Source organism: Astyanax mexicanus, chromosome 8, assembly GCF_023375975.1.
Source record: "Astyanax mexicanus isolate ESR-SI-001 chromosome 8, AstMex3_surface, whole genome shotgun sequence".
Lineage (NCBI taxonomy): Eukaryota > Metazoa > Chordata > Actinopteri > Characiformes > Acestrorhamphidae > Astyanax > Astyanax mexicanus.
In genome coordinates, this window is record NC_064415.1 from 44631976 (window position 1) to 44645815 (window position 13840).

General features: G+C 38.8%; 1 protein-coding gene across 5 annotated transcripts in view; it reads left to right on the top strand.

Moving 5' to 3' along the window:
- The window catches only part of phc3 (polyhomeotic homolog 3 (Drosophila)), a 30903-nt gene extending 17539 nt beyond the window's left edge, over positions 1-13364 (top strand). For all 5 annotated transcript variants that reach the window (XM_022677984.2, XM_022677986.2, XM_022677985.2 and 2 more), the window contains 5 exons: positions 7925-8075; positions 8840-8954; positions 9061-9217; positions 10634-10880; positions 11277-13364. In XM_022677984.2, the coding sequence (XP_022533705.2) occupies positions 7925-8075; positions 8840-8954; positions 9061-9217; positions 10634-10880; positions 11277-11431 (825 nt within the window). In that variant the 3' untranslated portion in view covers positions 11432-13364. The remainder of the gene's footprint in view (positions 1-7924; positions 8076-8839; positions 8955-9060; positions 9218-10633; positions 10881-11276) is intronic.
- The last annotated feature ends 476 nt before the right edge of the window (positions 13365-13840 follow it).

A 13840-nucleotide genomic window follows, 5' to 3' on the forward strand; every position in this document is an offset into this window, starting at 1 on the left:
ATTTTTGATATTTTTGTCCTAGAATTAAGTCAAAATGTGTAAAAAACTTAAAAATAACCATTCCATTAAATTCCTTGGCCCAGAATTGTGTGGAAAAGTGTGCTCATTTGTCTGTATAGGTTGTTAACTTAAGGAGCTATGCCAATTAATTAATATTTTTTTCAGGTTCGAAATTGGGACAGGTGTAGTAAAGGGTTAAAAATAAGCCCCACAGGACATTTTTTGTCCTGTTACTTGTCATAATCTTAAAGTAGACACTTCAAAGTTTAAGAAAAACCCCAAGATGTTTATATTTAATGCACATGATTTTAGTGTAATGTGAAAACATACAGGCAAATTTACATTTTTTTGCATTTTTTTTATATTTTTGTCCCAAAATCAAGTCAAAATGTGTAAAAAACTTAAAAATAACCATTCGGTTAAATTCCTTGGCCCAGAATTGTATGGAAAAGTGTGCTCATTTGTCTGTATAGGTTGTTAACTCAAGGAGCTATGCCATTTTCTTCATATTTTTTTTCCCGTTCAGAATTAGCATAGATGCATTAAAGGGTTAAAAATAAATGTCATGGGACATTATTTCATCCTGTTACCTGTCAGAATCTTAAAATAGACACTTCAAAGATTAAGAAAAAACAGGTGGCGAAAAAAAATCCACTATGTGCTCGTGGACCCCTGTTTCCATCTAGACTATAGTGATGAGGTAGCTAAAATACTAATGTTACTGGTCAGAGAACTAAAGTTAGTGACGAGCTAGCTAACCATAGTGACAAGCTAGCTAACCTTAGTGATGAGGTAGCTAAAATACTAATGTTACTGGGGAGAGAACTAAAGCTAGTGACGAGCTAGCTAACCTTAGCGACAAGCTAGCTAAAATACTAATGTTACTGGGGAGAGAACTAAAGCTAGTCAAGAGCTAGCTAACCTTAGCGACAAGATAGCTAAAATACTAATGTTACTGGGGAGAGAACTAAAGCTAGTCACGAGCTAGCTCACCTTAGCGACAAGCTAGCTAAAATACTAATGTTACTGGGGAGAGTACTAAAGCTAGTGACGAGCTAGCTCACCTTAGCGACAAGCTAGCTAAAATACTAATGTTACTGGGGAGAGTACTAAAGCTAGTGACGAGCTAGCTCACCTTAGCGACAAGCTAGCTAAAATACTAATGTTACTGGGGAGAGTACTAAAGCTAATGACGAGCTGGCTAACCTTAGCGACGAGCTAGCTAAAATACTAATGTTACTGGGGAGAGTACTAAAGCTAGTCACGAGCTGGCTAACCTTAGCGACGAGCTAGCTAAAATACTAATGTTACTGGGGAGAGTACTAAAGCTAGTCACGAGCTAGCTAACCTTAGCGACAAGCTAGCTAAAATACTAATGTTACTGGGGAGAGTACTAAAGCTAGTGACGAGCTAGCTCACCTTAGCGACAAGCTAGCTAAAATACTAATGTTACTGGGGAGAGAACTAAAGCTAGTCACAAGCTAGCTAACCTTAGCGACAAGCTAGCTAAAATACTAATGTTACTGGGGAGAGAACTAAAGCTAGTCACAAGCTAGCTAACCTTAGCGCCAAGCTAGCTAAAATACTAATGTTACTGGGGAGAGTACTAAAGCTAGTGACGAGCTAGCTCACCTTAGCGACAAGCTAGCTAAAATACTAATGTTACTGGGTAGAGAACTAAAGCTAGTCACGAGCTAGCTAACCTTAGCGACAAGCTAGCTAAAATACTAATGTTACTGGGGAGAGAACTAAAGCTAGTCACGAGCTAGCTCACCTTAGCGACAAGCTAGCTAAAATACTAATGTTACTGGGGAGAGTACTAAAGCTAGTGACGAGCTAGCTCACCTTAGCGACAAGCTAGCTAAAATACTAATGTTACTGGGGAGAGTACTAAAGCTAGTCACGAGCTAGCTAACCTTAGCAACAAGCTAGCTAAAATACTAATGTTACTGGGGAGAGTACTAAAGCTAGGAGGGCAAATTGTGATTGTTTTTTTTTTACATTTTATCTTGGTCTTCACTACAACACTACCGAATAGTACAGGCTCTGTACTCTACAGATTAAAAATATTTAATACGGGGGTTTCCGGTTCCGGATGTAGGGGAAAGACGCAGGCGAGCGAGCTCCCAGATTAAGGGCTGACTAAACTTTAAATAATAACTTTTTCTCTCTTATTTTTCTCACGAAACGTGTACGTAGACTTCCTAGCCGGACCTGTCCTCTAAAATGAGCAGCTCAAAGAACTCTAAACACGAAACAAGAGCGCAAATTCTGGCTACGCGCGCCGCTACCAGTGCTGCGGGGAAGTTAGCATCGTTTGCTAATCCGACCGCAACGTGCTCCCAGCCTGCAGCGATGCCTGACGACCCAGCTAATGCCGCGCTCATTACAGCGGACCAGCTATCTGCTGAATTTGCAAAGCAGAGGTCCTCGCTTAAGGAGGACATCTCTCTCCTCATTCGAGATGCTGTTAAACCACTGCAAGTCTCCATTGAATCTCTACAAGCTACAGTCAACTCTTTTCAAACACGCCTTACCTCTGTTGAATCTGTGGCCGGAGACAACTTCGACCGGATAACAGCGATCGAATCCACCGTGGAGTCACTACGTGGTACAAACCAAAGTCTTATAGATCGTCTTGAAGACCTTGAAAATCGCTCGCGTAGGTCCAATCTGCGCATTCTGAATATTCCCGAGGGCAGCGAAAAAGGCAAAGACCCGCTCAAGTTCATGGCTGAGCTGCTGATGCAAGTGGTGGGCTCGGATATCTTTCCTTCACCACCTGAGCTGGAAAGAGCTCATCGGTCCCCATCGCTTAGATCCAGCCTGAACAACTCTCCACGCCCGTTTCTAGTTTGTTTCTCCAGATTTCAACAAAAAGAAGCATTGCTGCGCTGGGCCAGGAATCATGAGCCGAGTTATCAAGGTTCCGCTCTCAGGATTTATCAGGACTTCAGCGCAACTCTCACAAAGAAGCGCGCCGCCTTCAACGGTGTGAAGCAAGCCCTGTATCAGAAGAACATTCGGTTTCACCTGCTCTACCCGGCCCGGCTGCGTGTTTTTCTGGGGGACAACATCCATGTCTTCAACTCGGCCGATGAAGCTCAGAAGTTCTTTGATCAAGGGTCCGGTAAATAGTCATCTGAACTTTTATTAAACACAGTCTTAACTGTGCCAAGAGCACACATGTTACCACCGTAAACGAGGTTATGTAGCGCTAAAATTTTTTATTTTGCCCTTGGTCCTATGTTTCTGTGTTCATTTAATTCGATTGCTTACAAATGTGTAAACTTGATTTCTTAGAAGCATTTGTATATACTCACGTCTGTAATGCAAGTTTCACCTTAACACCCTATTCTTTTTCTGGGAGCTCTGTAGTTAGCAGCGTTATGTGGTTATACTTTTATATCTTTTTTTTTTTTTTTTTTTTTTTTTTTTTTTTTTTTTTTTTTGTATACAGATTCTTTTACTGCTTTATATCTCTAAGGCAAAATGGGAACACGCTTTGTTAGCTGGAATGTAAAAGGTCTAAATGGACCAGTTAAAAGAGCCAGGATATTCAATCATCTTAAGTACTTAAACTGTGACATCGCATTCCTGCAGGAAACCCACCTATTGGTAAAAGACCAAATTAGACTTAAAAAATCTTGGGTTGGACAAATATACCACTCTAACTTTAACTCAAAGACACGGGGAACAGCCATATTGTTTCATAAAAGGATCCAGTTTAACGCAACCCATATAAAATCAGACCCATTTGGACGCTTTGTGATTGTATCAGGCCTTCTGTTTCACAATCCTGTTGTTCTGGTTAATATCTACGCTCCCAATTGGGACGATGAAAAATTCATACAAAAAGTAATGTCTCTGATACCAGAGTTAAATTCCCATCAATTGATTTTTGGCGGAGACCTGAATTGTGTAATTAACCCAGCCTTGGACCGTTCTAACCCCACGTCCGCTATCCCATCAAAAATGGCTAAGACACTGTCAGTTTATATGGAGCAATTGGGATGCATCGATCCATGGCGCACACTATACCCTCAGAGTCAATCTTTTTCCTTTTTCTCCCCTGTGCATCACTCCTACAGTAGAATAGATTATTTTTTTATTGAAAAAAGCTCACTACCCTCAGTTAAAAAAATTGAATACTCAACTATAGTAGAATCGGACCATGCACCAGTCATACTGAATCTTGCACTCCCTTTTAATAATGTAACTCGGTCTTCTTGGAAGATGGATAAAACTTTGCTTGCTGATGCAGAGTTCTGTGATTTAATTTCTATTAAAATTGATAATTTCATAGAGTTTAATAAAAAAGACAACATCTCTCCATCAGTTCTATGGGACACGCTAAAAGTAGTAATTAGGGGTGAGATCATAGCATACTCATCTAAAATGAATGCAATGTGCAGGGCTGAGCAAGATGTAATTATTGAGGCCATAAACAGAGTCGATGCTCAGTACTCAATCTCTCCATCCTCTGAACTCTATAAAAAAAAACTAGACCTTCAAACTCAATATAATTTAGTAACGACTACTAAGACAGAACGGCTTTTGTTAAAATCACGTGGACTGGTTTACGAACACGGTGAAAAAGCCGGACACCTTCTGGCACAACAGCTTAAGAATCGGGCAGCTACTCAGCAAATTCCACAAATTAGGAAACCCAACGGCGAGGTAACCATTGACCCAAAAGAAATTAATGATACATTTTCTGCATACTACTCAAACCTTTACACCTCAGAAATACCCTCAGACCGCACAGACATGGATGTTTTTCTTAACAGCCTTCAAACCCCTTCTATTAATGAAGAACTTAAAAATGATCTTGATTTACCACTGGAGCAGACAGAAATCATTAACGCAATTCATGCATTACAAAATGGCAAGGCACCTGGTCCAGATGGCTACCCTATAGAATTTTACCAAGCTTTTTCTAATAAATTATCACCCATTTTACTGGACATGTTTACTGACTCGTTATCTAAAGGTGTACTGCCACCAACAATGAATCAAGCCTCAATTTGCCTTCTGCTTAAGCCTGGTAAAGATAAATTAGAGTGTAACTCATATCGGCCCATCTCTTTGTTGAATAGTGATGTCAAAATCTTAGCCAAGATCCTTGCCATACGCCTGGAAACTGCAATGCATAACGTGATCTCTGATGATCAAACCGGTTTTATTTCTGGCCGACACTCGTTTGCAAACATCCGTCGTCTTTTAAACATCATTTACTCTCCTAAATCCAGGGAGACACCAGAGGTGGTTGTCTCCCTTGACGCAGAAAAAGCCTTTGATAGGGTTGAATGGCCCTACATGTTTTCGAGCTTAGCGAAATTTGGATTTGGACCCATCTTTATCTCATGGATCAAACTTTTATACTCATCTCCCAAAGCATCGATTATCACAAATGGCAAACAATCACAGTACTTTCAACTATCAAGAGGAACCCGTCAGGGGTGTCCCATCAGTCCTCTACTGTTTGCCTTGGCTATTGAACCCCTGTCTATCATACTTAAATCATCATCATTAATTAATGGAATTTTCAGAGGTGGACTAGAACATAGACTATCTTTATATGCGGACGATTTATTGTTATATATATCAAACCCTGTTCTTAGTATGTCACATATTGTTCATATTCTAAAGAGGTTTGGCACTTTCTCTGGATATAAATTAAATTTTGATAAAAGTGAATGTTTCCCCATTAATGATTTGGCACTTAAAATTCCAGAAAATATACTACCCTTTCATATGTCGAAAAAAGGCTTCAAATACCTTGGTATAAACATTACAAGAGACATGCAAAACCTCTTTCAAGAAAATTTTTCTCCTGTCTTGGAAAAAGTAAAACTGGACTTGAGAAAATGGAGGTCACTTAATCTATCTCTGACAGGGAGAGTAAACTGCATAAAAATGAACGTCCTTCCCAAATTCCTGTACTTATTTCAAAGTATACCACTGTATCTTAGTAAATCTTTCTTTAAATCTGTTGAAAAATCTTTTACTGAGTTTATTTGGAATGGCAAAAATCCCAGAATACGTATAGAGCTACTGCAGAAACCCAAGCAACAGGGTGGGTTAGCCCTTCCAAACCTTTGTTACTATTACTGGGCTGCAAATATTCAAAAAATAATCCACTGGCTTCATGCCCCAGATTCTGGGTGGTGTCAACTTGAGGCCTTCTCTTGTATCTCGACCTCTTTTAAGGCGTTGGTCACCTCCAATCTCCCCCTGTCTGCCTCAACCTTTACTAATAACCTAATTGTTATCAATACACTTAAAATATGGAATCAATTTAGAGAGCACTTTGGATTTAAACACTTCCTTCATATGAGCCCTATATGCAATAATCACTTATTTCTACCTGCAAAACTGGATTCTGCATTTTCTACTTGGTGTAGAAAAGGTATCTCTAGCTTTAAGGACGCATATATAGACTCCACATTTCCAAGCTTTGATGAGCTATCAGCAAAATTTAACCTTCGCCGATCTGACATGTTCCGTTACTTTCAGATCCGGCACTTTTTGAGAAATTTGGACCCGAACTTTCCTAACTTGCCTCAAACTTCAGTCTTGGATGACATATTAGAAACCCTCCCCAACATAAAAGGGTTGATTTCAAAACTAACAGACGTTATATCTTCCCTTAAAAATCTGACTCTGACTAAAATTAAGGCTGATTGGGAGAAGGAATTGGGTATAGTAATTGAAGAAGGACCATGGAACTGTGCTCTGCAAAGGGTTAATAACAGCATCTCTTGTGCAAGGTTAGGCCTGATACAGTTTAAAGTATTACATCGTGTTCATTTCTCTAAAGCAAGACTGGCCAAAATGTACTCCAATAGTGATATCTATTGCGATAAGTGTCACAACACCCCGGCCAATCTAACCCATATGTTCTGGTCTTGCCCCGCTTTAACCGCCTATTGGCTTTCAATTTTTACATTTTTATCAGAATCTCTTAATATAGATCTTCAACCTAATCCACTTACTGCCATATTTGGTATATCTGATAAAAGTCACAGAACAATCATAGCCTTTACAACCCTTCTTGCTCGCAGGAGAATTCTATTACACTGGAAATCAAAATACCCACCAAAAGCTTCTGTGTGGCTTAGAGACTTGATGCAGTTTATTCAGCTGGAAAAAATTAAATATTCCCTTAGGGGCTCTAGGAAAAAATTTCTAAATATTTGGGCACCAATTCTAAGCAATATAAGCAACATTAAATCTATAACAGACATTGATTAATCCTTCTTCAGTAAATCACTTCCTTCCCTCTTAGTTATATATTTGTTTATTATTTACTTGCTGATCTCATTTGACTTTGTTTTGTCTATTTGTTTTGTTCCATTGTTGTTGCTTAATAGTTTTGTTTGTTTATTATTATTATTTGTCTTTTTTTTTTTTTTATTTTTTTTTTTTATTTATTTATTTTATTTTTATTTATTTATTTATTTATTTTTTTTTTTTTTTTTTTTTTTTCTGGGGGGATGGGGGGTTGAGGGATGCTGTGTGGGATTGGGGGAGATGGTGGGATGGGTGGAGTGTAATAATGGGGATTCGTTCATAGAAGTTGAAAAAGGGAGGGGGAAAAAAAAAAAAAAAAAGATAAATGGAAATATCTAGTTGTGATTGCTTTGTGACTTTGTGTTGCTATACATTTCCACAATAAAAAATAAAATTAAAAAAAAAAAAAAAAAAAATATTTAATACCAGCTAACTTTGCAAACTGCACAGCCTATGTGTGCTGTGAATGGCTAAAGCTCCTCTCCCACCTGTCTAAAGAGTGAAATACACAGTCATTTAGTCAGACAAACTTTCTTTTAGTGGTTGTTCTCAAAGTGCTTCTTCTAGCAGTGCTGTAAGACAGTCAGGTGTGCTGTGACAGCTGCGTATTGTTTCACATGTGAGCCAGGCCTCTCTGAAGAAGAGCCAACAGGCCCAGCTGCCCAAGACTCAAGAACTGCCAGAGAACAGAGAACCAGCACAGAGTGACCTTCTCCTGGACACAGAGCAGCCGGAAAACTCCTCAGACTCAAACATGGACAACACAGCTGCTGAGGATGGTCAGATATTTACTTTATTAGCATGGTCCCCTCACCACAGTGAAGGACACTTGATGTATTTAGTATAATGTACTTACACTTGTAAATGTATTTACACTTATAGCTTTAACATTGTGACTGTTAAATTAAAATAGTAAGCAATTTAAATGTCATTTTTAAGACAAGTAAGAAGTCTAGTGAAGTAAGATCAGTAATCTCTGACCTCAGATTCAGACAATGAGCCAAGATGCCTCATGTGTGCTTCTTTTGTTCACAAAGGGAGATGCTAAGCTAATGTTTGTCTGTCAAGATTCAAGACATGTTGTGACTTACTTTATTCAATGAACATAAACTTCTCCATGATGATCTACAGAGATGATCTGTAGATCGGGAACCAGTTTAACTTCTGCACAGTTTGTAGTATCATTCCATGCACACCATGAATATATCCAAAAAAGGAAAGGTGCAGTCAGAATGAAGAGGTTCTAAAAAAGTAATTTCAAATGCACACATGCAGCCTGTCCAGTCCCTGAAAAGAAGTACTGCCAATATGATAAGACCTAGAAAAACAGGCACCATGCTTTATGCCAGACACTGACAGTTTTGCAGCTGAATACAATCAAATCCTCACTGCAATGCTCCGAACAGTAGTAGAAAGCCTTCCCTGAACAGTAGACACAGTTACTCCAACAAAAGCAGGATAAACTGCTTTTGGAAGAAACAATGAATGTGTCCCAATACATTTGTGTATATAGTTATGTATGTTTTTGTGTGTGTGGTTTTAGAGAGGTCAGAGATGAGTCCGTTAAACCTTCTGCAGTGTGAGTTCTGTGGGAAGAAGAGCTACACACACACTTTCCATCGATCCAAACGCTTTTGCTCCATGACCTGCATCAGAAGGTACATACACTAACACACAACCACACACACTGTATACACACACAAACCGAAATAGATGTGTGTTGCTGGGTTCTGCAGAACAGTTGTCTCTTCTCTGTTTGTCCAGTTTTAACGTCAGCTCTACTGACCCTGCGGCCGTGCTGAGGGCCCACAGAGTGAACCACTGGTCCAGCAGGCCGATAGGCCGCAGGGGGAGACCACCAGGCCGCATGAACCGCACCCAACGAGAACACTTCTACAGACAGGTGACCGAGAGGAACAATGTGAGTGATACTGAAAGTATGTCACATAACAATATTTATAATCAATATCCAAATGTTTATTACTGCTCATTCACACTTGAGCTACTGAAAATGAAAATATGAGGTCATTCTGTTGCAGAATAAGCTAGAATTAGCTATTTCCATTTTTTTAAATTGGCAGAGTAAGCAGGAGTGAGCTAACTAGCTGACTCTGCTAAATAAAAATATCCAGCTAGCTAACGCTGCTAATTGAAAACAGGTAACTTTAGCTAACTCTGCTAATGAAAATGCCAGCTAGCAAACGCTGCTTTGAATTTAATTAGCAGAGTCAGCTAGAGTTAGCTATTTTAAATAAGCTTACTGTAAATAAATGGAAGTGCTTTACTCACCCAAATAAGCAGTTTTCAGGAGAGAAATCTGTACAGATTTACATCCAGTGCTCGTTTGACTTCTGAAATGTTTTTATTTTAAGAATTACAGTTTTGTTTACTTAGCTTAGCTTTACAGGCTGAACTTAGAAGGAGGACATGGCGACACCCCTGCTCCTATTACTAGTTACTAGTCTCATAAAAAAAACCTTATAATCCGGTGCACCTTATGTATGAAGATAAACCAGAAAATAGACATTTATTGATAGTGCGCCTTATAATCCGGTGCACCTTATAGTGTAAAAAATATGGTAGCTATTTTCAGTAAGCAGAGTCAGCTAGAGTTAGCTATTTCCATTACCAGAGTAGATTTAGCCACTTTCAATTATGGATTTGAGTATATAGTGTAAGCCCTCTAGGTTAGCACATTTAAATTGGACTATTCAAATTTATTGAGTTAGTGAGCTAAATCTATTGAGTTAGCTAGAGTTCGTCATTTTCAGATAGAAGGTTGGGTATCTTATAGCTAGTGTATTTTTTTTCAGTAAGCAATTTTATTCTTGACTTCATCCAGCACAGAGTTTGCTAGCTAGATATTTTAGTTAGCTAGCAGTATTAGTTAGTTAGAGTTAGCCATTTTCTTCAGAGTCAGCTTGTCTTTGATTTTACAGTGTTTCAGTCAATAAGAATCCAAGCAGCATGAAAATATGTCCGCAGACAGAAATTCGACAGTACTAGGTGTACAACTGACTTAAAAAGACACAAATAGACAGAAATGATAATAAAATGTATACAGTATTTACTGTGTTTACTCTCGTCGATATGTGGTACAGCCATCTTGGATTCTGAACTTGGGGTTGGTGAGTCTGAGTAGGAAATCTGAATTGTTTATCAAAGTTCAATTAGAATGCAAGGAGTTTTCAAGGAGTTTTTAATATTCTGTTTAGGAAGCTATTTGTTTACTACTGAACAATATGGATATATTGTATTCGAGATGTCAGTTTCTCAGTGCTAGTGTGGATGTGAAGTGGTGTGTACACAGTGTGTGCTTACATTTTTGCTTTTTCAGCTTCACTCCTACAGAGTGATCACACCACAGGTGTCCGTCTCCTCACCCCGGGTAGGAGAGAAGAAGTGCGAGGACGCTCCAAGCCCCAGGACTACCAGGCTGCATGGGCAGGTGGAGAGATATGGAGAAAGAGAGCAGGAGGAGAGAGAGAGGGAGGACTGCAGCAGCAGCTCTACAGGCCTGCTGGACTGTTCTCCTGCACTGTGGAGTGTGGAGCAGGTCTGCTCATACATCTCCTCGTTACCAGGTACACAGATCACTCCTGATCATATTTACTTACGTCTTCCTTTGTTAGAAACACCTTCATTTACATTATCAAACAGAGGGTTTTATTAAAGAGTTAGAAAGCACATGGTAGGTAGGCATTCCTAATCGTGACCTATAATAGTGAGTAAAAGCCCAAGGTGGTAGGTGTTTCTAATCTGATGCACATTCAAATAAATTGAAAGAATAATAGAATGTCCACCCTATCAAAGCAAAACATGACTGTTTCTAATAAACAGCCAGTGAGTGGAAGCACAAGGTAGGTGTTTCTTATAAAGTGGCCAGTAAAAAAGCACAGGGTAGGTGTTTCTAATACTTAGAATTGCTAGTCCTGTTAAATTAGTAACACATGCTGTGGTTTTCTCTGTATGTCCTGCAGGATGCCAGGACATGGTGGCAGAGTTCCGCTCACAGGAGATCGATGGCCAGGCCCTGCTGCTTCTGACCGAGGAGCACCTGATGAGTGCCATGAACATTAAATTGGGGCCAGCACTAAAAATCTGTTCTCAGATTAACTCCCTCAAACGGCATTAGATCTAAGCCTAAGGTTTATCTGATCTACAAGTGTGAGCTTTGAAGTGATCAGAGAGACCAGCTGTTTCTACAGCTGAAGTTTAGCTTCTTTACACTTGCAATGGAGCTACTAGACTAATGTAGCTAAGAAGTAATAAAAGTTAATGTTAGCAGTTTGCATAGAATATCACACACTCTTCTCAAACTGTTTGAATGTGTTAAGTAATCTCTAATAGAGTTGCTTATGTGTTTCTGAACCTGTATGACTGTTATTGAGAATATGGGCACTGGTACTACTTGGTACAACATGGACAAAAATATTGGAACACCATGCATTGTTTTTTAAGGGTATTAGGAAATTTAAGGGTATTAAAAAGAGTTCATCCTGCCTTTACTGCCCAGGAAGGTTCCTACTAGATTTTGGAGCATTGCTGTGAGGATTTGATTACATTAAGAGACTAGAGCCTTGATGAGGTCAGGGTGTATGCTGATCACTACCCACCTCATCCCTAACTCCTGAACTTATTGCAAAATAGTGGATGTCTATGCCACTCTGGTCCACGCCTGACATGAGGCATGGCTCAAATAATGACAAAAGCTTTAAAAAAAAAAGCTGTGTGCATTTGTCTCAGCAGAGGATGCAACTTAAAAGTAGCAGAATGCTCTAATAACAAGAGGTGTCCACAAACATTTAGACATATAGCATAATTTAGTCCATTTACTAGATTGTTTTTTAGATCACTGAACACCACTACACAACACTTAAATAGAGTGTGTGATGATTAAGACATGTAATTAGCTTGCAACATGCTATCTGGTGTACATAAACTTCCATTGCTAGCTTTTTTTAGGCTTTTAGCTCCAGTGTGAATCTAAAGAAGCACTTAAGATGACTAAAGTCGTTGTTAATTTAAGCATAAGATGTTATGTAAATGTGAAAGAGAATGACCTCTACTGATGATGATTATTGCCATCATAGATTAGCAGTTTATGCAGTTTACCCCTTTGGTTATAGACAGAATTAACAAGGTAAGAACAAGGTTCTCTGGTGTACTCAATATATGTCCACATGTTTTTGGACACCCCTTCTAATGAATGCATTCAGCGATTTTATATTGCACCCACTACTGACAGAGATGTGCAAATTTATGCACGCAAAGCTTGTATAGTCCTTGTTGAGAAGTACTCTTCGCAGCATATAAAGATGAACCAATATTGGCACCTAATGCTTTGAGCTGTGAAGCAGTAAAACAGTGTCCAGTACTTTTATGATGTGTTTGGAGTGGTGATCATCCAACACTCTGATTCCACTTATGCTTTTATAGCTAAATGTAATCAAATACCCAAAGCAATGCTCCAAGTCTAGTAGATAGGATATTGGACAGCAGACAAAGTTTCTCCAACAAAAGCAGGATAAACTATTTTTAATACCCTTTCAGAAGAAAGAAACAAAGAATTAGCAGATGGTCCAACACTTTTGCCCATGTAGTGTATTTGAGTTAATGTTTTGCTTACCTACAAAACAGACTTGTTAGATGAGGCTGCGTTGTTTATTACAGAGTTGTTATATACAGAGACAGTTATAGAATTTATGTTTTAAAGGCAACGTTAGCAGCAGTGCTTCATCTTCTGTAAGTTCTCTAGTTCACAAATAATTATGATAATAAATAATTCATTTTTGCTCTGCATGTGTCTGCTTTTAAATGATGCAGGAAGGTTTTAGGGAACATTTCTATTAGTTTAAATTTAGAGAGGACTGCAAATAGTCCTTACTGTCAGACAAACATCTATATCTGAAAACAGTAGCTTTGCAGGAAAAGGAAAAAAAAAACTTTCATTGGAATCAATGTAATTTTTCAAAGTCATTTTGGAGCATTTCTGTCCAGTAGTCAAGTATAGCAGCACAGAAAACGATTCGGTTCACACCTCGGTATAAAACCCACGGTTCGGTACGTTTTCCGTACGGTTAGTTGAAAAAAATAAAGAGGCTGGGTATTCTGTATAGCCTCACCTTTATTAACTTCATAATAACAATGAATCTTCATTATAATCATGTTTTTGGGATGGTATATTGTAATGGGGCTCGAGCTCTTTTTTATTAAATGATTGAAACCAGGGTTCTCTCCTACTGTCATCATGAGAGACTCCATCTTTTAGATCTTGTTGGAACAAACAAACAATGAGTCTGATTGTGGCACTACATTAAGAAAAACAGCATTACTTTAACTGCTTAAACTTATTTTTTTTTCCTAAACATTCCGTGTGAGAGAAAGAGAGGGTGCACGTGCAAGCGAGAGGGCACATGCACTAGAGTCTCTTATAGGCTGTACAGTGTATTCTGCAAGTGGTTACACAAACTAAACCGTGACCCTCTGTACCGTGAGTGTTCGCAAAGAATACACATACTATTACACAATACCAGTTACCCCT